The sequence below is a fragment of the Manacus candei genome, unplaced genomic scaffold (assembly GCF_025592945.1).
Source record: "Manacus candei isolate 608988 ecotype Guabito, Panama unplaced genomic scaffold, ASM2559294v1 h1tg000066l, whole genome shotgun sequence".
In the NCBI taxonomy this organism is placed as follows: Eukaryota; Metazoa; Chordata; class Aves; order Passeriformes; family Pipridae; genus Manacus; species Manacus candei.
Window position 1 is genome coordinate 865,138 of NW_026138114.1, and position 24,340 is coordinate 889,477.

The following is a 24,340-nucleotide window of genomic DNA, read 5'->3' on the forward strand; positions in this document are numbered from 1 at the left end:
CCCCAGGTGTGGGGGGGGCGGGGACATCACACCCCCCCCACCTCCACCCCACCCCATCCCCACCCTCCACCTGCCCGGGGCACCCCTTCCCCACCCCTTTTCCCATCCCCGGCCCTCCTTTCTCCTCCCTCTTTCACCTGCCCAAGGTAAAATGGGGCTGGGGGAGGGGAGATAACCCCCCCCTACACCCCCCCATCCCAAATAATTAACCGCCCTAATTAACGCAGCTCAGCCTCGCGCGGGGGGACGCCCTGAACGAACACACCACGGGGTTATTTTCGCCTTTTAACCCCTTTTTTTTCAATTTTAAACCTTTATTTCGCCGTTTTTCACTCGCCCCCCCCGCCCAGCGCCCCCCCCGCCCAGCGCCCCCCCACCCATCGATTGCTCCCCCCCACCCATCGATTGCTCCCCCCCGCCCGCTCGATAGCGCAAGCGACGCGCTCGGCGCTCGGCTGGCCGCGCCTGGCGCGCATGCGCGCTGCGCGCTGTACGGAAGGCGGGCCGCGTGAGACAAGATGGCGGCGCCCGGTGGAGCCGCGGAGACCCCCGCGGATGGCGAGGGGCTGGTGCTGGGGAGGCTGGAGGAAGAGGCGCTGAAGCGGCGGGAGAGGCTGAAGGCCCTGAGGCAGAGGACGCTGCAGGTCGGGCGTTCTGGGCGGTGGGAGGGTCTGGAGGGAGCCTGGGGGGAGCACAGAGGGGCCGGGGTGGGCCCTGGGCAGGGGAAAGCTGCTCTGCTTTGCAAGGAGTTCTCTTTCCTTCCCCTCTCTCTGCTCCGCTCTTGCGAGATCCCGCCTGGAATGCTGCGTCCAGGGCTGGGCTGCTCAGCACAGGAGGGATGTGGAGCTCTTGGGATGAGTCCAGAGGAGGCCCCGGAGCTGCTGCCAGGGCTGGAGCCCCTCTGCTCTGGAGCCAGGCTGGGAGAGCTGGGGGGGTTCCCCTGGAGAAGAGAAGGCTCCAGGGAGAGCTGAGAGCCCCTGGCAGGGCCTGAAGGGGCTCCAGGAGAGCTGGAGAGGGACTGGGGACAAGGCATGGAGGGACAGGACACAGGGAATGGTGCCCGGTGGGGCTGGCACAGAGCAATAGGAAAAGAGGGGCTAAATCATGGAATCACAGATTTATTTAGGTTGGAAAAGATTCTGAGATCGAGTCCAACCATTCCCAGCACTGCCAAGGCCACTGCTGACCATGTCCCCAAGTGCCACATCCACTGGGATTTTAAATCCCTCCAGGAATGGGGACTCCACCCCTGCCCTGGGCAGCTGTGCCAGGGCTGGATGTGCCCAAAGCATCTCCTTGGAGGAGCTTTGGAAGCTCCTTCCTTTGGTAGAAGGAGCAGCATCCCAAACATCCCAAACATCCCAGGGGCTGCCTGGGACTTCAGGAACATGTGGAGTGGGGGGTGAGGGACAGGGAAGTGCCACCCATGGATTTCACGGCTCAAATGGGAACAGAGTTGAGGAATTCAGCCTGGAGAAGAGATGAATCCATGGAGAGCTGAGAGCCCCTGGCAGGGCCTAAAGGGGCTCCAGGAGAGCTGGAGAGGGACTGGGGACAAGGGATGGAGGGACAGGACACAGGGAATGGCTTCCCACTGGAAAAGTGGGCAGGGACACCTTCCACTATCCCAGGTTGCTCCAACCTGGCCTTGGACACTTCCAGGGATGGGGCAGCCACAGCTTCTCTGGGAATTCTATCCCAGCCCCTCCCCACCCTCACAGTCATAATCCCTCCCCAATATTCCATCTAACCCTGCCCTCAGCCATCCAAGGCTTCCTAAAAACTAGGGATAAAGTGGAATAAGAAAATATTCTGGGAATATTCTTATTTCTCCCATTTCTTGCAACCCCTTAGTTAAGGCATCCCGCTCTTCCTGGAATTTCCAGATCATTCTGGTTCTTGGGATGCACCTGATACCTAAAGAGTGGCATTTTTTTATTCCCACTGTTCAGGAGAACAACAGGAATTTCCATGGAGAAGCTGGTGTGATGTCCTTCCCTGGGTAAAAATCCAGGTTTCCTGGGATTTTGTGCCAACAGAAGGGTTGGAGGCACCAAAAAGAGGGAAAAAGGGGATTTATTCCTTCTGCTTGCTCAGATTCCAGGTCAGATTCCCTTGAGGAAGCTCTCCAGAAATATTTAGGAATAAAAAATGATAAGAGAGGATAATAAATAAACCAAGCAAGGAGATTCCTGCTTGGGAATTCCATGAAACCAGCCTGGCAACCGGTGGGAAGCTGCTGGATGAGCCTCTTCTGTCTGGAATCCTTGGATTTCCAAGGGAGTAGAGCAGGTGGTTGTGCCATTGGCTCCTATGGAAATGCTTTTTGTGGGAATATATTCCAGGATTATCCAAATGATCCGAGGGAAAACACATGGATGGATGAGTTCCTGCTTTGAGATCCCCCCTTTTCCTCCCTTGCATCGTTCCCTCGCTTTCTTCCCTTGTTAAGTGGGAAGAAAGTGGTACCTTTTCCTTAATTTAAGGAAAAAAATCCTGGCTGTGACAGTATTTAGGATTCACCATCAGGCACATCCTGGATTTTTCCTTTTCCACTTGCCTTTCCCGCCGTTGAATCCCGGGACAAGAGTTGGGTGGCTCAAGGTTCCACTCCGAGGGAATTTCCCAGGAAAAGAGAGAATTTCCCAGGAAAAGACCTGAGTATTCCTCTCCTTTTAAAATATCTGCTGGCTCAGGGAATGCTGAGAATATTCCAAAAGGATCCACTGGCAAAATCAAGGATCGTGGTGTGGGATGTGCAGGGCAGATTCCTTCCTGCATCCCAAACATTCCTCACCCAACCACAGCTCTTTTCTCCTGCTCTGGCATCCCCCAAATCCTTGAAAAGCAGGAGCATTCCCGTGTTTTTATGGGAAGAGGGGGGGGGTGTCTCCCACCTGCTCCTTCACTCCCAGCCCTGCTCCGGCCCCGGAGCGTTCCCGGCGTGTTGTTCATCGCGCCGGAAAAGATTCCTTTGGCTGCATCCCAAGCTTTTGTTTCAGGTTGGATTTGCTCCACGGCCACATCCCTGCTCCTCCACACCTTCCCGTGCTGGCAGGAAAAGCAGGAGTGGGAGGAAGGGCAGGCACTGCTCGTTTTTCCCCTCACAATGGAATGTTTTCCCGCCTTTCCGCTCTTTCCCCGCCGTCCCAAAAACTCGGCCGATCCACAAACACCAGTGGGACATTTTTCCAGCTGCGGGGGCTGCTGTGATCCCTCAGTTCGGCTTCTTGCTGCCCTCAGTTTTCCTTAATTTTTGCTTGGATTGCCTTCATTCCTGCTAAATTCCTGTCTTGGTGGAGCCAAGCACCTCCCGATCCCGAAAGCCAAGTGCCCGGGAAAACAGTTGCTGTGGAAACAGAGCTCGGGGAGTTTATTCCATTGGGGAAAAACACACACTTAGGGCTCCAAAGGATCCGCTTCTCTCCAGATTTTAATAGGGAACTCACTCCAGGTCTTATTAGGGAAGTCCCAAAGGATCCCACACCTGCTCCCGGGGCTGGAGAACCTGTGGATGCAGGGATTGTGCTTCCCACCGGAGCGCTCGCTCCTGTCACCTTGGGAATTGTTCCTGGAGGTTCTGCTCTCCAATTCCAGCCCGGGAATGTTGTTGATTTTGAGATAAAAAGGTCTTTGTTGTCTCAGGTGGGATCCCACCTGGAATGCTGTGTCCAGGGCTGGGTGCTCAGCACGGGAAGGACGTGGAGCTGCTGGAGAGAGTCCAGAGGAGGCCCCGGAGATGCTCCAGGGCTGGAGCCCCTCTGCTCTGGAGCCAGGCTGGGAGAGCTGGGGGGGTTCCCCTGGAGAAGAGAAGGCTCCAGGGAGAGCTGAGAGCCCCTGGCAGGGCCTGAAGGGGCTCCAGGAGAGCTGGAGAGGGACTGGGGACAAGGGATGGAGGGATAGGACACAGGGAATGGCTTCTGGAAAAGTGGAGATTTAGGTTGGATACTGGGAAAGAATTCCTGGCTGGGAGGGTGGGGAGGGACTGGAATGGATTTGCCAGAGAAGCTGTGGCTGCCCCTGGATCCCTGGAAGTGTCCAAGGCCAGGTTTGAGCAACCTGGGCTAGTGGAAGGTGTCCCTGCCCATGGCAGGGGGTGGGATGGGGTGATCCTTCAGGTCCCTTCCAGCTCAAACCAGTCTGGAATTCTGTGAGATAATTGTGGGGTTCGGGTTTTTTTTAAGCTCCTTTTAGGGCCACGGGCTTAGGGAATAGTGGGAATTAACTCTGGGAATAGACAAGTGCCCCAATATCCTGCCCCCGAATCCCAGGGATCCCAGGTGGGACGGGAGGCTGGAGGGAGCAGTGGTGTCTGTGTCCATCCCTGAGGACATTCCCGGGAAATCAGGAGCTGCACTGGCATTTTTAGGAAGTTGGGGCTTTGTTTCCTTAAAGGATGGACAAATGTGGGGATAGAATTCCATGTCTGCTCATTCCCAGCTCCTCTCCAGCACCCCTGGAAGCAGTGGGACCCGCCTGCTCCTGTTGGACAGGTTTGATGGGAGGGAGCAAAGAAATCCAAGGGTTTTCCCTCGGCTGGAATTCCCAAGGTGCTGGAATTCCCTGCCTTTTACACCTGCTGTGGCCACATCCCAGCTTTCCTGGCTTGTGTTTGATCCTGGAATGAGGTGATTCCGGAAGGGAACCGCCTTTTCTTTGTACCTGTGAATCCCTTTTTGGTTGGTTTGGTTGGAATTTTGTGGGAAGGGAAATCCTTGAAGTGGTTTCCCACTGGGAGAGGTGAGCACCGGCCACGGGAAGATGCAGCTGGAGGGGTGGATGGAAAATGGGAATGTCCCTTTGGATGGGACAGGGAATGCAGGATGGCAGTGCCAGCCTGAAAGGATGGATAAAGTGCAGGATGGAGGCCGATGATCCAGGTGGGAATCTGTGGGAAAGCTGAGGGAATGCTTTCCATCCCGAAACCAGGAATTAGTGCCACAAGAGCTTTTCCATCTCCACGTCTCCAGAAGATGTTGGAGAGGGAATAACATCATTGACCTCGTGGGAAAAGCGCCTCCGCCGTGGTTCCGTCGGGATTCCCGGGAAGAGCCAGGGAGCAGATGGAGGGATAAAAGGTTTTCTTCCACATGATTTGAGGGTTAATGGGCTGGGATTGCTTTGGGAATCCCTGTGTCTTCCCGCTCTGCAGGTGGAGAAGGATCCTGCTTCCCTCCCTTCCCGTCTCATTCCCGGTTGGATGTGGCCCTGGGAGGAATTCTGAGGGAATTTTGCAGGCCTTGTTTTTCCTTCCCAACAATGTTATCATCCTTCCCGCCTTGGAGCTGCTGCGGAGGGCTGGGAATTCAGGAGGGAGAGCAGGAGTTCGGGATCAGAGGCTGAGAATCCACAGGGACGACATTCCAGTTCTCCTCCTGTCGTCCCGTGGGATGGGAGGGAGGAGAGGGAATTCCAGGAGAAAAGCCGGAGCAAACCTGGCCGCTCCACGTGGCCGCTTCCACTGCTCCAGAGGGAAACAAAACTGGGGGAAAACCAGGGAAAAAACACCTCCAGGGCTGCTTTTCCACACCCAGCCCGGCCTGGAAGGTCCGAGCTTTGCCCCAGCCCCGAAGCTCCAGGGGGGGGATCATCCCAATCCCGCTTTTGGAAGGAGAAAATGAGGGAGGGGGAGGAATTCCAGAGGGTTTCCCGGCTGGAAATGACGGCGCTGATGAAGCGGAGACAAACCCCACTCGGAATTGTGGAGCTGCTGGTTCACCCTTCCTCTGGAATTCTCTTCCATTTTTTCCCCCCTCTCCATGAATTAAAACAACAAATCCCATGGAATGTCAACACCAGGACCAGCTCTGCTGTGATTTTCCTTGGATTTTCCCCTCCCAAAGTGGTTTTCCCAGGCAGAAAGATGCTGATGGACATCACCGGGATCATCCCAACGTCACTCCTGCTCCAAAGGATCTGCTTGGAGGCTCCAAGGGAATTGAAGATTCCAGGAAAATTCCTCTACAGTCCCAACATTCCCAGCGATGCACAATCCAGGCTTTTCCAACACATGTTTTTTTTTTGGGAACGAGGGTTTAAATTCCCCATCGGTGGAACTGGGATGGTTCCAAAGCACCTGAGGGATGGTGGGAAGAGAAACGAGCACGGAGGGTTGGGAAAGAACTCGGCAATTCCGCAGCTCCAGGTGTTTGTGCCGAAGGAATTGGGTGGCACAGGGAGACAGGGAATTAAGAGCAGCAGGTTTTTTTTCCTGGGATTCATACAAGGTGGTGGCCACGGGGAATTCTGGGATACGAACCCCAGTGATGGGAACAAAGTGTTTCTCGTTGGAAAATCAAAGGATTCCTTGTGGAAATAGGGACAAAAATCCCCTTTGGATCTTTCCTTCTCCACAGGGCGGGATCTCCGCCGGGCTCTGGGGGATCATGGAATTGCTGAGGTTGGAAAAGCCCTCTGGGATCAGAGTCCAACCATCCCCAGCACTGCCAAGGCCACTCTGACCGTGTCCCCAAGTGCCACATCCACAGGGCTTTGGAATCCCTCCGGGAATGGGGACCCCACCCCTGCCCTGGGCAGCCCTTTCCAGGAGGAATTGTCCCACTATCCAACCTAAATTCCCTCTGGCACAGCTGGAAGCCATTCCCTGTCCTCCTGTCCCTTGTTCCCTGGGAGCAGAGCCCGATCCCTCCCCGGCTCCCCCCTCCTGTCAGGGAGTTGTCCTGGGAACCAGGAATTTTTCCAAGGACACACGGCCAAGGTGTTGATTTTTCCGAGGCGCTTTTGTTCCCGGGGTTTGTTTCTCCTGGAAGTCCCGCTGCTCCAGCTGGGATCGAGCCATTTCCATAGTAACCAGGATTAGGAATTCAGTGAGGGATGAGCAGCAGGGACACACAAGTTCTGCCTTTCAAAAATCCTCCTTTGATCCCGTTATCTCCCTTTGCTGGATTCCAAACGGCTCCTGGAAAACCAGCGGCGGATCCTGGATCCCGAGGATGTTTTAAGGAAGTTTTTAAGGTTTTTCCCTTCAGGACTTTTTGTTGGATAGTTTAATTGTGATCCTTTGTTTTTTTGGCTCCTTGGAGTATTGTTGGATTCCGGAGCTGTTTTCCTGCCAGGAGAAACCTTCGGCTGCTCCGGGGACTTTTCAGGACTTGGCTTTTTGCCTCTGGAATGAAACCTCTGGAAAAAACCTGGAGGTGAGGGCAGGGCTGGGCCAGGATTCCAGGACACCTGAGCTTCCCCTTGGCCAGGGGGGAAGGAAAAGGTGCCAGGAGGTGCCATCCCGGGATGAGGGAACTTCCCTGGGAACTGAGCTCACCTTCATGTCTCCTTCAATCCAAAGAAATTCCAAGGAAAACAGGGATTTAACCACCAAACGAGGTGGATGCTCATTCCCTGGATGATGTTATCCATGAGGAAATCCCACTGTGGGATCTGGAGCTTCCCAGTTTGCAGGGAGATGAGGATGGGATGAAGGAATATCCCCGGGAGCTGAGCTCACCTCCGTGTCTCCTTGAATCCAAAGAAATTCCAAGGAAAATGGGGATTTAACCACCAAACAAGGTGGATGCTCATTCCCTGGATGAAGTTTTCCATGCACAAAATCCCACTGTGGGATCTGGAGCTTCCCAGTTGCCAGAGAGATGAGATGAAGGAATGTCCCTGGGAGCTCAACTCCATGTCTCCTTCAGAACAAGGAAATTCCAAGGAAAACAGTGGATGTGACCCCCAAACAAGGTGGATGCTCGTTCCCTGGATGAAGTTATCCATGAGGAAATCCCACTGTGGCACCTGGAGCTTCCCAGTTTGCAGGGAGATGAGGCTTGGATGTGTTTTTTGGGATCTGAACCCTTTCCCTTTCCCGGGCTCCCCGGAGCTGGATCCCAGCAGCCAGAAAACAGGGAATAGGAGCAGCTCCAGCTCAGCTGGCAGCAAATACCTGGAGAAATCCCGCTTTTTTCCAGCACTGACCTCCTTTGAACTCCTCCAAAAGAGACAATTCCTTGTGCCAAGGAAACCTTTGGCTGGGAATGGGACAGTCCTGGAATCCTTAAAGGAAAGAGAAGGAGCTCTTGGGAATTCCGCTTGATCCCCAAGGAAAACGAGCGGTTTCCAGGGAAAAGGGGGAGCTGGGGGTCATTTTAGGGATTGTCAGGGATTGGTTGGATGTGCCTGGGTTGGGTTTACTGTGGAGGAGCCTGAGGGGTTGGGAAGAGACCCGGCAGGAATGGAAAGAGGAGCCGGAATATTTATTCCGACGTCAAGACGTGGAAATTTTTCCTTCTTAGAATTTTGGGAAAAGGCCAAATCCCTGATTAAAGGGAGAAATATTTCAAAGGAGAGAAAAAGGGAAGGAAAGGAACAAATAATCCCCAATTGTGCCTGTGTTTGGGAAGGGCTTTCCTTGGATGAGGATTGTCACAGTGTAGGGATAACTGGCTGGGAATTCCCAGATCAAGGGGATTTAACCCCCCCTCTTGGCTTTCATGGATGCAATGCAAGGAGTTTCTTCCCAAATTTCCCTGGAATGCTCCTGCCAGCATTTCCCTTGGCTGGAGCCCAAGGGAAAGCTCCCTATTCCTTAAAATGTTCCATTTCCCAGGGAACCAAGAGCTGGGAAAACACCTGCTGGGTTGGAGAGTTGGCTTTCCTGCCGGGAAAATAAGTGGGATGGGATGGAATTCCATAGGCAAAGCACCCAGAGGGATCCTAGAAATCCTTCCACAGCCACATTCCCGCCTGCTGCTTCTCCAGGCTCCCCTCCTGCCTTGGGATACGGCCTGCCTGGAGTCTGGGAAGTGGGAGAACGTGGAATCCGGCGGGAGCTCCGGAAAATCCCGTCGTTCTTCGGGAAGGGAATAAAACCTGGAATGTGGGGGCTGGTGGGAGAGGGATCATCTCCCTGGGAATGAGCTGGCAGGGATCCCCAGGGATCAGTGAGTCCAACTCCTGGCCCCAAATCCCACATTCCCAGTGGGAAGGAGCCCAGGCCATTTCCTGATCCCGCAGGGATGGGCATTCCACGACCGCTCCGGCCAACCTGGGCCGGTGTCCTGGGTTTTTCCAGCAATATCCCCGAGACTTTAGGGAAGATGGGGGTGGAATCAGTTGGAGTTGGGGGTTTTGGGCAAGTCTGGGAGGATTTAATATCCAGTTCTTTCAGGATCCAGGGAATCTCTGCCCGTGGAGGGAGGGAACAGCTCCAGGGCCCAAATCTCTCCTTATCTGCAAACCCTCCTGGATAAAATTCCAGCAGGAATGAGAGGAATGCAGGCACTTAAAGGAGGAAGAGGTGAAAGGAATGAGAAAGGCCTTGGAGTGCAGGAAGGGACTTCCCACAACTTTAAATCCCATGGAAAGGTGTCTAAATATCCCTCATAGTTCTAGAGGCTCTTCCTGGTTATTTATGGAATTGATGGGACATTTATTGGACCAGGAATCTCCGTGTGAGTATCCCGAGGTGAACAGGAGTTAAAAATCCAACTCAAATGGCAAATTTAGGGATGATTCCTGTTCTTTTTCCCTCTTTTTCAAAAGCCGGGAATGTTTCTGTCGCCCTTTGAGCAGGAGCTGAACCTGAACAATTCCAGAGCTGCTTCCTGGCTCCTCTCCCTGTTTGCTTGGGATCTAATTTTTAACCCAGAGCTTGGAAGTTTGTGCAGTCGGGATCCAGGGATGAGTCAGCTGGTTGTTGGGAAACATTCCTGGTTCTTGGAGGGGTTTGGGATTGGGTTTAGCTGGAAATAATCTTGGGATCCTGGAGCTGGCTCCGAGGGAGGGACTTGGACAAGGGATGGAGGGACAGGACACAGGGAATGGCTTTGAGCTGAAAGAGGATAAATTTAGCTGGGATATTGGGAAGGAATTCCTGGCTGGGAGGGTGGGGAGGGGCTGGAATGGATTTCCCAGAGAAGCTGTGGCTGCCCCAGAGCCCCTGGGAGTGTCCAAGCCCCAAACCTGGGATAGTGGGAGGTGGCCCTGCCCATGGAATGATCCTTAAGGTCCCTTCCAACCCAGTCCAGGCTGGAATTCCATGACTTAATCTGCTGCCACATTGTCCTTGTTCTTTGGAGGATAATTCCATCAGGATTCCCAGGAATTGGTTCCATCATTCCCTTTACTGTAACAATGTTCTCTCCAGAGCAGGATGGGGGTGGGAAACACTTTGTTTAGTGCTTGGAATTATTGAATCAGTGGGAAAACCAAACAAATCCCTTCCCAGCTCCTTGTTGGGAACATTCCAGATCTGTGCCTGCCTGGATAACAAATCTAATTGGGAATTCCACTAATTAGCTCTTTGTCCCGGGGTCTGGGGATGCAAAATGAGCCTCTTTCCAAGAGGAATTGGGTTTATGGTGTCTCTGGAGCTGAAATCCCACCCTTTGTTGTGCTGATCCCTCTTGGATTCCATGTTTTCCAACTTGTTTAAACATCCAAGATGATCAATTAGGGGGAAAAAAGGAGGACCTGGTGTGGATTCCCAGATTTTTTGCTTGGCTTTCCCCCTTCCCAAACCTTTATTATCCATTTTCTCTTCCATCCTTCCCTTCATCCGACAATAAAACATCCCGAGCCCTGAGGAATTTGGGGGCTGTTTTTTTTGCTCTCCCTCATTCCCAGAGGGGCCAAATCCCGACGGATCCACCTGTTTTTTTCCAGAACAAGGACGGTGGGGAACGTGAGAACAAAATTCCCAGGCAGGAGGAGGACGAGGAGCCCGTCAAGCACAAGTAAGGAGGGATTTATTCCCGCTTTTCTCTCCCCGGGATGGGTTGTTTTTAAGGAGGATTTTCCCTTCTGTGCAGTTCAATTTAGGTTTTTAATCGAAATTCCCAGTGCAAATATTCCGAGGGGGGGGATGGTTGGATTCCATGATCTCGGAGGACTTTTCCAACCTTAATACCTCTGGGAATAAAGAGGGAAAACCTGGGGTTGAGCGGCAGCACTTCCGGTGCCATTTCCCAGGATTTCCCTGGATTTCCCTGGATTTCCCAGGATTTCCCTGGATTTCCCTGGATTTCCCTGGATTTCCCAGGATTTCCCTGGATTTCCCAGCCATTCCTGCACCTCTGTCCCTGGTTTTGGGGTGTTTTAAGGGCGGAATTTTTTTGTTTTCCATGGATTCATGTCCCTGCTTTTGTCCCTGGAAAATGGGAGCCCAAATCCAGCTGAGCCAGGGGGTCATTCCTGGCAGGAGCAGCTGCCTCTGGAGCCCTTTTCCTGCCCTAAAAACTCCATCAGGGATTTTTGGGAGCCCCAAGGAGGTCAAACTGCATTGGAAAATGTGGGATGTGACCTTTTCCCATCTTTTACCCCTAAAAACCTTCTCTATGGGAGCTCAGCTGCTGGGAATGACCAAGTCAGAGCAAACCCTTGCTGTTCCTTGGGAATATTTGGGAATTCTTGGGAGGATTTTCCTTGCAGAAAACATATCCCTTGCAGGGAGACGGTCCCTATGGATTTTGGGAACAGCCCCCATGGATTTGGGGCTGGAACTCCCTCTGGAGAACCGTCCCTGAGATCCCTGGGAGGGAATTTTCCAGGTGGTCGGATCCGGGGCCAGAGGAGCCACTTGAGGTCTGAAACAGGAGCTGGAGATCCTGGGAATGTGAATAATGGATAAGCTGCTCTTGAATTCCAGCCCTGCCACCTGATCCTAGAGCCTCCTGTGGCCCCAGAGCATCTCCCTGGCTGGTGCTTCCCATCCCTGGGCTGCTCATCCCACCCTGGAATTCCAAGTTGATCCTCTAAATGGGAAAAAAATTCTTGTTTTTTGGACTCCAGCTGATTTTATTAGCTGGGAATTCCTGCTTTTTAACCAGCTTGGAAGTGCTGGGTTTCATCCCAGAGATTCCACATCACCCGAGTCAAGGTGGGAAATCCCTTTTTCCAGGAGTTTTTGTTCATCCCGTGGCGGGTTCGGCCAAAATCCTTCCCCAAAATCCTTCCCCTGCCTGGGAATCCTTGGAATTCCACAGGAGTTGAGGAGGGTTTGAGTAGGAAATTCCATCTCCAGCCAGCTTTGTCCTCAAATCCGTGGAAACCTTTGGAGAGGCAGCTTTTGGGATGAAAAGTTTGCTCTCCACATGGATTTTCCACATGGATTTTCCCCTTTATGCTCAAATCCATGGAAGCCTTTGTGGAGACAGCTTTTGAGATGAAAACTTTGTTTTCCACATGAATTTTTCCCATTTGTCCTCAAATCCATGGATCCCTTTGTGGAGGCAGCTTTTGGGATGAAAACTTTGTTTTCCACGTGGATTTTTCCCTTTTGTCCTGAAATCCATGGATCCCTGTGAAGAGGCAGCTTTTGGAGTGAAAATTTTGTTTTCCACATGGATTTTCCACATGGATTTTTCCCCTTTGTCCTCAAATCCATGGATCCCTGTGAAGAGGCAGCTTTTGGGGAGAAAACTTTGTTTTCCACATGGATTTTTCCCCTTTGTCCTGAAATCCATGGATCCCTTTGGAGAGGCAGCTTTTGGGATGAAAAGCTTGCTCTCCACATGGATTTTCCACATGGATTTTCCACATGGACTGTCCCCTTTGTCCACAAATCCACGGATCCCTGTGAAGAGGCAGCTTTTGGGGTGAAACCTTTGCTTTTCCTCCTTGTCCACAAATCCATGGAAGCCTTTGTGGAGGCAGCTCCATGGATTTTCCCCTTTTCCCACTTCTCCAGCCCCAGCCAGTTTTGTTGGGATGCAGAGGGAGCTTTGCAAGGCAAATGAGGGTGAGCTCTGCTCCGCAGGGAATGTTTGAATCCCAAATCTTAGGGAATGTTTGAATCCCAAATCTTAGGGAATGTTTGAATCCCAAATCTTAGCTTTGGATTTGCTTTTCCTTTCCTTGTTAAACGTCCCTTTTTTCCCCCCTGGAATCCGAGGGGAGTTTTTCCCAGGATCAAGGAGAGCCCATCACTCCACTTCCTCTTGGATTTTGGTTTTCCAAGAGTGTGGCTGAACCCCGGGAGCCCTTTGGAAAAGGGAAGTGCTGGGCACAAACGTCCCGGTGGAAGGGGTGAACTGGGATAATCCACTGGGTTTTTGGGAAATTCCTGGGAGTGGAATTCTGCCTTCCCAGCAAACCAAGGGGGAAAAGCTGCATCTCAAGGGGGAAACCACCCCGAGCTCTCCTGGGAATTGTGGTGGGTCAGGGAATGATCCTGTGGCCGAGCAGGGAACAGATCCCGGGGTTTTTGGGGTGGTTCCTCCTCCATCCCACCCTGTGGAGAATCCCGGGATGAACTGGGATGGAAGGGACCTTAAGGATCATCTCATCCCACCTTCCACCATCCCAGGTTGCTCCAGCCTGGCTTTGGACACTTCCAGGGATGGGGATTCCATACTCTCTGTCCAGAGGAAGGACAAACCCTCTCGGCTCCTGCTCCACCATTCCCACCCTCCCACATTCCCACACCTTTCTCGGCCTCTTCCTCTTTCGTTTCTGCTCCTCTCGAACCTTCCCATCCCCCCCCTTTTTTTGGTGTCTTTTTTGTTCCTTGTTTTTTTCTCCCTCCCGAACTCCCAGGGCAGGAACGAGCTCTGGCAAAGCCCTTTGTGCGAACCCCGCTCCTCTCCCGGGAATTCCGGCTCAGCTGATCCCCCGCTCCCACCTCTCCCGGGTGGGGATTTCTCTTTGAAACTCGGGATTATCGCGGGTTCCTTTGATTTTTTTTTTTTTGAACCTGTTTAATCCCGGAGCAGGAAGCGCAGCCCCGGATGCGCCTTTGGGAGGGACAGGGTGGGGATGGACTTTGGCCTTTCCGCCTCATTCCCACCGGGAAAAACAGCCCGTTTGGGACACGGGGAGCTGGCTCTGGGACTCGGGGACCTGCGAGACCCCACGGCTGGAGTTTGGGATTGTCGGGGAGCAGGTCGGGAGCGGGGTTGTCGTGCGAGCGCAGCTCGTTAAAAGCGGAGCTAAAAATCCAAGGAAAGGGGCTTGGAAAGGGAGGGGGGGGGAAAACAAAAATAACCTTCAACTCTTCAACCCCGCGGGAGCTGCAGTGAATCAGCTGTCGGACACTGAGTCAGCCCGAAAAAGCATCCTTAAAAAAAGGCTGGGCCGCTCCCGGAGGTGGATTTCTGGGAGGAGCCGGGCTTGGGAAAGGCGATCTCTCGCTCAGGAATGTCACCGGGCAGGTCCCGACCGCTTTTTTTTTGCTTTTGTTGTAACCTTTTGTTGCACAAAAAGAAAAAAAAAACAACAACCACTCCTGGGTGCCTCCTCTGCTCCCAGAGCCGGGGGAGCTCGGCGGGATCGCGCTTCCCGAAACGCTTCCCAAAATCCCGGAGCGTGGAGACCTCGAGGCACAGGGTTTTAAAGGAATAAAAAAGGATTAAAAAATAAAATGAGGATTAAACGCGGGAGGTGGTTGATGGCTCCAGGGATGATCCAGAGGGTGTCCCTTCCATGGGGGACACGGGCAGCAGGAGGAGGAGGAGGAGGGGGCACCTTTTCCTTGGTGCTGGAGGAGGAGACCAGGGATTGAGGTGCCTGAGCCCACCTGGAGAAGAGAAGGCTCCAGGGAGACTCCAGAGCCCCTTCCAGGACCTAAAGGGGCTCCAGGAGAGCTGGAGAGGGACTGGGGACAAGGGATGGAGGGACAGGACACAGGGAATGGCTTCAAGCTGAAAGAGAGTAAATTTAGCTGGAATATTGGGAAGGAATTCCTGGCTGTGAGGGTGGGGAGGGATGGAATGGATTTGCCAGGGAAGCTGTGGCTGCCCCTGGATCCCTGGAAGTGTCCAAGGCCAGGTTGGAGCAATGTGGGATAATGGAAGGTGGCCCTGAACTGGATGGTTTTTAAGACCCCTTCCCACCCAGACCATTGTGGGATTCTGGGATCTCAGTCCGGTTTTCCTGGTGTCCCTGGAGGGACAAGCCTTGTCCTCAGGGAGAGAAACTGGGAAGCTGCTCCTGAAGCAGCTCCAAGTGTCTGTTTTGGGAGGAAATGTGGGAATGGGGAACCTGCCGCGCTGAAGAAATCCCTGTTATGGGGTTTCCTGGCACAGCCATTCCTGGTGCTCCTGAGGGAAGGATATCACTTGGAAAAATCCACTGGAACAGTGTTTGCTCCTTGAAGCCCTTGGGGCTGGAGCAGTGGAGCAAAACCAACCTGGGAGCAGCTCCAGGGGCCTGGTTTGCTTCAAGATAACTCCGGGCATTCCACACATTCCCAACGTGCCACTGCCCACCCTCCTCCTTCCAAAGGAGCTGCTCTCCCTCCTCACTCCCCAGCCAGGAGCTCCAGCCCCGAGGGAAAGGTGGATTTGAGGCATTCCTGACCCAAAGCAGGGAATGTGGGACCCCTGTGTGTGTCTGAGCTTCCCTCTGGAATGCTGCAGCTCCCGAAATCCTCCTGTGCTCCCTGGAGCTGCCAGCCCTGGATCCAGCTGTAGCCACCTCCATCCCTGCTGTTCCTGGCTGGATTGGGCTGGCAAACATGGCACCAGGTGCTCAAGGAGCAGGAGATCTCCTGGATTTGGGCACATCCATCAGTTTTAAGGAGATGCCAATAAAACTTGTGAGTGGCCCTGCAGGAGGCTGATCCCAAATGGATCAATCCCAGCTCCTGGCTGGGTGCTCCGTCCTTCCCAGTGGGATGTGTCCTCCATCCCAGGGAGCTGCAATTCCTCAGCTGGCTCCTGGGTTTTGCCTTGAGGCCTGTTGGAAGCTGTGGGTTGTTTTGGTTTCATTTTCCTGGGAATTTGGATAATTCACAGTGAGGAAAGTGCCAAAGTGCCCCGGGATGTCTCTGGAATGTGGCACAGGAGGAGCCCCTGGCACTGCTGGCACCAGGATTTTCTTTAACCCATTGCTGGGGAGATGAGCAGTTTTAAAATATCCATATTTTTAACCCTTCAAATTGCTGGGGGAAGGAGGAATGTCCTTATGTCCTTGGCTTTAGGGATGTGCTGAGATCCCACCTGGAGCACAGCGTGCAGCCCTGGGATCCTCAGCACGGGAAGGACGTGGAGCTGCTGGAGAGAGTCCAGAGGAGGCCCCGGAGCTGCTGCCAGGGCTGGAGCCCCTCTGCTCTGGAGCCAGGCTGGGAGAGCTGGGGGGGTTCCCCTGGAGAAGAGAAGGCTCCAGGGAGAGCTGAGAGCCCCTGGCAGGGCCTAAAGGGGCTCCAGGAGAGCTGGAGAGGGACTGGGGACAAGGGATGGAGGGACAGGACACAGGGAATGGCTTTAACTGAAAGAGGAGAAATTTAGCTGGGATATTGGGCAGGAATTGTTGGCTGTGAGGGTGGGGAGGGCCTGGAATAGATTTCCCAGAGAAGCTGTGGCTGCCCCTGGATCCCTGGAAGTATCCAAGGCCAGGTTGGAGCAACCTGGGCTAGTGGGAAGTGTCCCTGCCCATGGCATGGAATGGGATGATCCTTAAGTTCCTTTCCAACCTGAACCATCCTGGGATTCTCAGAGGGAGGAGACAATTCTGCTCCTGCCGAGGGGTGAATTCCCTGAGCCCCAGAGGGGGAGCAGCAGGAAGCAGCAGCGGGAAGCTCCGGGCCCTGGGAATTCCTGGAGGGAAGCTCCAGACCCCGGGAATTCCTGGAGGGAAGCTTCAGGCCTCTGGGAATTCCTGGAGGGAAGCTCCGGGCCCTGGGAATTCCTGGAGGGAAGCTCTGGGCCCTGGGAATTCTGGAGGCAGCTGCAGGAGCCGCTCCGGCCTCGCACAGTTCATTAAAGGCATCAATTGGAGTTTGTTTTCTCCTGGTGCTTCCCTGGGTTTAATGAGGATGGGAAGGTGCTGGAGCCAGGCACGGAGGAGCCTCTGGGTGTAACATCCCAGCCAGGCCTTGGAGTGTGTCCCTGGAAATGTGGGATCCCTGCCCGGGAGCTGCTCTCCCTGGGCTGGAGGTGTCTGTGGCCTGGGCAGGAGCTGCAGCTCCTGGTGATCCCTCCCTGCTTCCCAAATAGCCCTTTATCCCAGCTCTGGGAATGCTGATCCCTCCTGTGCTTCCTGCAGAGCCCTTTATCCCAGCTCTGGGAATGCTGATCCCTCCCTGCTTCCTGCAGAGCCCTTTATCCCAGCTCTGGGAATGCTGATCCCTCCTGTGCTTCCTGCAGAGCCCTTTATCCCAGCTCTGGGAATGCTGATCCCTCCCTGCTTCCTGCAGAGCCCTTTATCCCAGCTCTGGGAATGCTGGCCCTGTTTCCCGGTGTTGTGCTGAGGTAGCAGCTCCAGGGATCCGGGTGGGATCGCACCAGGAGTGTCTGTGAGTCCCATCACCGGCCTGGGCCTGATATTGGGAAGGAATTCTTGGATCTGAGCGTAGGGAGGGACTGGAATGGGTTTTCCAGAGAAGCTGTGGCTGCCCCTGGATCCCTGGAAGTGTCCAAGGCCAGGTTGGAGCAACGTGGGCTAGTGGAAGGTGTCCCTGCCCGTGGCAGGGGGTGGAATGGGATGATCCTTAAGATCCCATCCATTCTATTATTCCATAATTTACCTCAGCTGCCCAGGGCAGGGGTGGATCCCCATCCCTGGAGGGATTTCAAATCCCTGTGGATGTGGCACTTGGGGACACGGGGCAGTGGTGGCCTCAGCACTGCTGGATTTGATGATATTAGAGGCTTTTCCAAGCTAAATGATTCCATGATTCCCTGATTTTAGCTACCTCTGTGGCTCCTGATGCCAGTTTTCCCCCTTGCTCCCAGGATCCAGGACATCCCAGACGTGTCTCATCGCTCTGGGCTCTTCCCTGGTTTTCCCAGGGAGATTTCACCTCTTTGTGCTCTTCCCTGTTTTTCCCCAGGGAGATCAAACTGCGGAATTACGAGCCCGAGGATGAGGAGCTGAAGAAGAGGAAGCTGCCCCCGGGAAAACCGGCCTCAGGTGGGAACAAACAGGAGCAAAGGCTTGGAAAGCTCCAATCGCTCCAGGGGGGAAGATCCAGAGGGCTGTGTCCCGGTGGGAGGTCCTTGGAGCCCGGGAGGGGGTTGGAATGTCTGAGCCCCCGTTGCATCATCATCATCCTCACACCCTGCATTGCACAACCTGGGGGGGGGGGAGGGAAGCAATTCCAGCCATTCCAGCCCCTCGGGAGCCTCCCTGGAGGATCCTCAAGGAGATTCCGGCTGGTTTTTGTTGGACTTATCCTTAAACAAATATTAGTCCAGGGCGTCCAGGCTGGGATTTCCCAGCTTGGAACCTCCACCTCCTTCCAGAAGGGGAAGTGAAGGGTAGAAAAGTTCCCCTTGATCTTGGAACCTGGAGTCCTCCTGGAATAGATCCCTTTAAAAATGCCCGGAATCAAAAGGTGCCTTTGGAAGCTCCGAGCTGGGGTGGGTGGGAATGCTGGCACTGCATTTTCCTCAGCCCTCTGGAAAAGCTTCCAACTTCCTCTGAATGTCACAAGAAGGGCACATGGAGGAGCTGGAGCGTGTGCAGGGAAGGGAAGGGAGCTGGGAATGGAGGTGGGAAGGGGCTGGAGCAGCAGGAGCAGCTGAGGGAGCTGGGGGGGCTCAGCCTGGAGAAAAGGAGGCTCAGGGGGGACCTTCTGGCTCCCTGGAATTCCCAGGAAGGAGGGGAGAGCTGGGGGGGGGGTCGGGCTCTGCTCCCAGGGAACAAGGGACAGGAGGAGAGGGAACGGCCTCAGGCTGTGCCAGGGGAGGGTCAGGCTGGATATTGGGAAAATTCCTCCTGGAGTCCCCATCCCTGGAGGGATTTCCAAACCCTGTGGATGTGGCACTTGGGGACATGGACAGTGTGGCCTTGGCAGTGCTGGGGATGGTTGGATGATCCCAGAGGGCTTTTCCAACCTCAGTGATTCCAGGCCTCTCTGGAGTGGGATTGACCCCTCAGGGATGTGCTCCTGGAGCTTTCCTTGCTCAGCTGAGGGACAGGGAGCTGTTTTCCACACCTTTTCCCATTATCCCTGAGATCTGCAGAGCTTTCTGCAGGGCTGGGCTCCTCCAAACTGTCTCAGACCCTGTACACGAGTCAGGGGGAGTCCAATTCCAGAGCCCTGGAGCAGCTGATCCCTGCAGGGATTCCGGGAAGAGGCCTCAGACCCCGCAGGCTCTTTTGCTGCCGACGCTGTCGGTGGTGTTGCGTCATTCCCGGAGGATTTTTGGGAGTCTCCACAGGGTTTGGGTGGTGGAGGGACACCGTCCCCACCTGCCCTCACGGGTTCCTAAGGCAGAAATGTGGGAAGGGGGTTTTCCCAAAGCTTTCGGGAGCCGATCCCGGGGCTCTGGTGGGATCGATTCCCGGGGCTCTGCTGGGACCGATTCCCGGGGCTCTGGTGGGATCCATTCCCGGGGCTCTGCTGGGATCGATTCCCGGGGCTCTGCTGGGATCGATTCCCGGGGCTCTGCTGGGATCGATTCCCGGTGTCCCGCCGCTGATCCTGTTTCTCCCTCTAGTGGAGGACACGGTGAAGGAGCAGCTGGAAGCTGCCAAGCCCGAGCCCATCATCGATGAGGTGGTAGGTAATTCCCGAGGCGTTCCCTGCCGGCTGCATCCCTGTGTCCAGGCTCTATCCCTGCCTTTCCCTTCTCACTGGATGTCTCCTCTTCCTCCGCAGGATCTGGCAAACCTGGCTCCCAGGAAACCGGACTGGTGAGTGCCTGGGAGAGGCTGCTGGAGTCAGCGCTTCCAACGCCTTGGGATCGGCCAAGTGGGGTTGGAAGTGCCGGGAATATCCGGGAGAACCTGATCTGGGGGTTAAAAGTGCCAGGAAAACATAGTGGAAGGTGTCCCAGCCCACCTGTGCCAGGATCCTGGGATGGGCTGATCCAGGGCTGATCCAGGTGCCAGGATTCTGGGATGAGCTGATCCAGGGCTGATCCAGGTTCCCTGTGCCAGGATCCTGGGATGGGCTGATCCAGGACTGATCCAGGTGCTAGGATCCTGGGATGGGCTGATCCAAGGCTGATCCAGGTTCCCTGTGCCAGGATCCTGGGATGGGCTGATCCAGGTTCCCTGTTCCAGGTTCCTGGGATGGGCTGATCCAAGGCTGATCCAGGTTCCCTGTTCCAGGTTCCTGGGATGGGCTGATCCAGGTTCCCTGTGCCAGGATCCTGGGATGGGCTGATCCAGGCCTGATCCAGGTGCTAGGATCCTGGGATGAGCTGATCCAAGGCTGATCCAGGTTCCCTGTGCCAGGATCCTGGGATAGGCTGATCCAGGGCTGATCCAGAGGTGCTGGAATGAGATGACCTTTAAGGTCCCTTCCATCCCAAACCATTCTGGAATTCTATGAAATTGGAAACTGTTGAGGAAGCCACCAGTGTTCCCTTTTCCCGCTGATCCCTTTGGGATGTTTGTCCCCATGGGATGGGCTTGGTTTTCCCGGGAGCTGGTGGGACTCACATCCTGCTCCGTGCTGCCCCTGGGCAAGAGGAGGGATTTCTCTCCCTCTGGGAAAGGTGTCCTGTGGCCTCCGTGTCCCCTGCTGCCTGGGCACGGGACTGTCCCGACGTGGCCCCTCTATCCTGCAGGGATTTGAAGCGGGATGTGTCCAAGAAGCTGGAGAAGCTGGAGAAGAGGACCCAGAGGGCCATCGCGGAGCTGATCCGTGCGTGCCATTCCCCGGGGGTCCCCTCCTTCCTGCTGGGAGCTCGGGGCCAGGGAGGGACGGGGGGAGCTTGGCCCCTTCCCAGAAGGGTCTGGGAAGCTTCCCGGGAGCTCCGGGGGCGCTTGGATTGGCCCGGGGAAGGGTTTGTGGGCTGGGGGAGCGGGGCAGCCCCTCCCCGGGGTCACTTCCCATTCCCAGCAGCGCATCCTGATCCCTGCAGGAGAGAGGCTGAAGGGGCAGGAGGAGGAGTTGGCGTCTGCCGTGGGATCAGCAAAGCAGGAGGGATCCGACTCCGACTGAGGGATCCGTCGGACCCGGCTCCAGCTCCCGCCCCGTTCCCTCGGGGTGACCCCCGGGACACACTCGGCCCTTTCCCAGGAGTTCCCAAATCCTGCCGTGCCTGGAGGGGAGAGGCAGATCCCAGGAGCCCGGCTGGCCGCTGAGGAACATTCCTGGCAAACTTCCCGGGATCGAGGGGAGCGGGGCACGTCCACCTGGGCTGGAACTCACCTTCCCTGGAGCAGGGAAAAGTGGGAAAAACTCCACTCAAGGTCAATCCAGACTCACTGTCCTCTTGCTGGGAAAGGAGGGAGATGCCCACGTGGCCCTTGGAGAGGCAGGACCTTTTCCCAAGGGATTGGGGCTCCTGTTCCTGTGCAGACACAACGAGCTCTCCCTGCAGAGCCGGGAACATCCATGGGCTCACCCAGAATTCCCCTGGGAAGGGGGTGTTGGTTCAGGACCCGTTGGCTGCTCTGCATCCAGCTGAGTTTAGCGTGGGATTTGCCTTGCTTCCCAAAATTTCCCAACCCTCTGGAGTGTTCCACTCCTCCTCTGAGTGTTTTTTAGTTGATGAAGTTTGTTGTTAATGGATCTTTTCCTAATAAAAAATTCCATGCTGGAAGAAGTCGCTTCTGGAAGAGGCACCTCATCCCTCTCCTGTCCATGGAGACCTCAGGCCTTGTCCCCTCCCTTTCCTGGGACACAGAGCAGTGGGATTCAGTTTATGGAAGTTTGAGGTGGCCAAGCTGTGGCTGCAGCAGGTCAGGGATGGGATGATCCAGGTGTGATCCAGGTTTCCTGTGCCAGGTTCCTGGGATGGACTGATCCTTCAGACTGACACAGAGTAGGTTTAAATGGGATATTGGGAAGGAATTCCTGGCTGGGAGGGTGGGGAGGGACTGGAATAAATTTCCCAGAGAAGCTGTGGCTGCCCCTGGATCCCTGGAAGTGTCCAAGGCCAGGTTGGATGGGGCTTGGAGCAACCTGGGCTAGTGGAAGGTGTCCCTGCCCATGGCAGGGGTGGCACTGGGTGGGCTTTAAGGCCCCTTCCAATCTAAAGCATCCTGGGATTCTCTAATTCCATGAACTCAGTCCCTCCTGGAGCCGTGGCCTCATCCCTGGGATGCCCTGTAGGTGTCAGCAGAACTCCATGCACAAAGCTGGGCCCTGTCCAGCTGTTCCCAAAGGCTGGGCTCTGGAAAGCCAGGCTTTTCATCCTTCCCTCCATCCCTCCATCCATCCCTCCCTCCATCCCTCCTTCCATCCCTCCCTCCATCCATCCCTCCCTCCCTCCATCCCACTGCCCTTCCCTCCCTGTCTGACCCACAAGAGTTTTCCCTCGTTGACTTTAAAGGGAAAAAAACTCCCTTCAAACTGCCTCTGGATTCAGGCCCAGCTTTTCCCAGTCCTTGGAAGAATAATCGTGGCTCTTTCAGCTCTCCCTGGAAGTGTTGTTTGGGAATGAAAAATCAGGATATTTGCTTTTAGGACAAAGTGAAATGGAACATCCTGACTTTGCCCTTTCCCATGTGATTCCAGGTTTTATTCCAGACTCAAGTTAAGCCTGGATCAGCCCCAGGCCCCTGGACTGATGCTGATGTGGGACGGGAGTCCTGGAATGGGAATGGGATCCTGGAATGGGATAGGGATCCCAGGATGGGAGTGGGATCCTGTCATGGGATGGGAGTCCCAGTGTGGGACAGGGATCCTAGAATGGGACACATCCCAGAGTGGGATATTGATCCCAGTGGGACATGGATCCCAGAGTGGGACAGGGATCCCAGGGTGGGACAGGGATCCCAGTGGGACAGGGATCCCAGTGGGACAGAGATCCCAGACTGGGACAGGGATTCCAGAGTGGGACAGGGATCCCAGAGTGGGACAGGGATCCCAGTGGGACAGGGATCCCAGGGTGGGACAGGGATCCCAGTGGGACAGGGATCCCAGGGTGGGACAGGGATCCCAGGGTGGGACAGGGATCCCAGAGTGGGACAGGGATTCCAGAGTGGGACAGGGATCCCAGAGTGGGACAGGGATCCCAGTGGGACAGGGATCCCAGAGTGGGACAGGGATCCCAGGGTGGGACAGGGATCCCAGTGGGACAGGGATCCCAGGGTGGGACAGGGATCCCAGTGGGACAGGGATCCCAGGGTGGGACAGGGATCCCAGAGTGGGACAGGGATCCCAGTGGGACAGGGATCCCAGGGTGGGACAGGGATTCCAGACTGGGACAGGGATTCCAGAGTGGGACGTTGATCCCAGTGGGACAGGGATCCCAGGGTGGGACAGAGATCCCAGAGTGGGACAGGGATCCCAGAGTGGGACAGGGATCCTGGCATGGGAGTGGGATCCTGGTGTGGGACAGGGATCCTGGCATGGGATGAAGATCCCAGCATGGAATAGGTATCCTGGAATAAGATTGGGGTGTCAGTATGGGACAGGGATCCTGGAATGGGAATGGGGTCCCTGCATGGGAATGGCATCCCAGTGTGGGACAGGGATCCTGGAATGGGACAAGGGCAGTGATCCCAGTGTGGGACAGGGATCCTGGAATGGGACAAGGGCAGTGATCCCAGTGTGGGACAGGGATCCTGGAATTGGACAAGGGCAGTGATCCCAGTGTGGGACAGGGATCCTGGTGTGGGACTGTGATCCTGATGTGGGACTTGGATCTCAGCATGGAACAGTGATTTCCTTATGGAACAGGGATCCCAGCATGGAACAGGGATCCCTACACGTTGTCCTGCTGATGTCCAGGGAGGGAGCTGGGTCCTGGGTGCCCTGACCTGTGGAATTCCAATGGGATCCTTGCAGGAATATGGGCCCTTGGTGGTTATCCCACATTTCCCAGGTAAAAACCGGACCAGGGCCCGTCCAGCTCGGGCCTCCCACTGTTCCTTGTGTGGGGCAAGTCTGGCTCCTTCTTTGCAAATTCCATGTGCTGTTGCTCTGCTCTCCCAGCCTTTCCCATCCTTGGGATGATCCTCTGGCTCCTTTGGAACCTGATCCTTTCCTGCCTTTCCCAGCGAGTGCCGACAGCCTCGATCCAGCCCCGAGTGCCAGGGATGTCAAACCCATCCCTGCCAGACCCTCCCAGCCCTTCCCTTGGCTTTATCCATGCCAACAGCGTGGCCTTTGGAAAACCAGGATGTCCTTTCTCCCCTCCTTGGAAATGCCACCTCCTGCCTCTTTTGATGGGATCCCCTCCCGCGCTCTTCCCGAAAATCCCTTTGCGGGCAGTTCCCGTGACATCCCTCTGTTTGTCCTACAAAAAACCGGGACGTGGGATGCTCCAGGGTGGGATTGAAGGCAGCAGGGTGGGCTGGCTTTGGAAGGAGCCTTTGATGGCTCCGTGACACGAGCCCGGTGGGATCCTGCAGCCGGCACATTCCATGGGGGATGCTGCTCCATCCCAACCCCTCCGGGCCGTGGCTTTGGAGGTCCCACACCCAGGGACAAGGTCGGACTTTCAAGTGTCCAGAGGCTGCAGGACATGAAAGATCCCTCGCTGGGCATGTGCCCAGTTTTTGGCAGCTGCTGAAAATTCCTTGGTGGTGTTCCCAGCCA

The 24,340-nt window shown here is 55.2% G+C and overlaps 1 protein-coding gene across 2 annotated transcripts; it reads left to right on the plus strand.

Moving 5' to 3' along the window:
- The first annotated feature begins 446 nt into the window (after positions 1–446).
- Positions 447–21,426, plus strand: CCDC12 (coiled-coil domain containing 12). 2 transcript variants are annotated; one of them, XM_051806179.1, is made up of 7 exons: positions 447–644; positions 10,621–10,691; positions 17,726–17,805; positions 19,338–19,403; positions 19,499–19,533; positions 20,415–20,491; positions 20,712–21,426. In XM_051806179.1, exons 1-7 carry the CDS (start codon positions 519–521, stop codon positions 20,932–20,934), a joined length of 678 nt encoding a protein of 225 aa, XP_051662139.1. In that variant the 5' UTR covers positions 447–518; the 3' UTR covers positions 20,935–21,426. The 2 variants fall into 2 exon arrangements, with proteins under 2 accessions (XP_051662139.1, XP_051662140.1); XM_051806180.1 differs by having other exon boundaries at positions 456–644; positions 19,338–19,399; positions 20,712–20,922.
- The last annotated feature ends 2,914 nt before the right edge of the window (positions 21,427–24,340 follow it).

What these genes read in the sequence shown, in the direction of transcription:
- CCDC12 (XM_051806179.1), top strand. Translation starts at nt 519, where the DNA reads ATGGCGGCGCCCGGTGGAGCCGCGGAGACCCCCGCGGATGGCGAGGGG. An exon ending in TGAGGCAGAGGACGCTGCAG is followed by an intron (nt 645 to 10,620) that starts GTCGGGCGTTCT and finishes GTTTTTTTCCAG; the next exon opens with AACAAGGACGGTGGGGAACG. An exon ending in CATCATCGATGAGGTGGTAG is followed by an intron (nt 19,404 to 19,498) that starts GTAATTCCCGAG and finishes CTTCCTCCGCAG; the next exon opens with GATCTGGCAAACCTGGCTCC.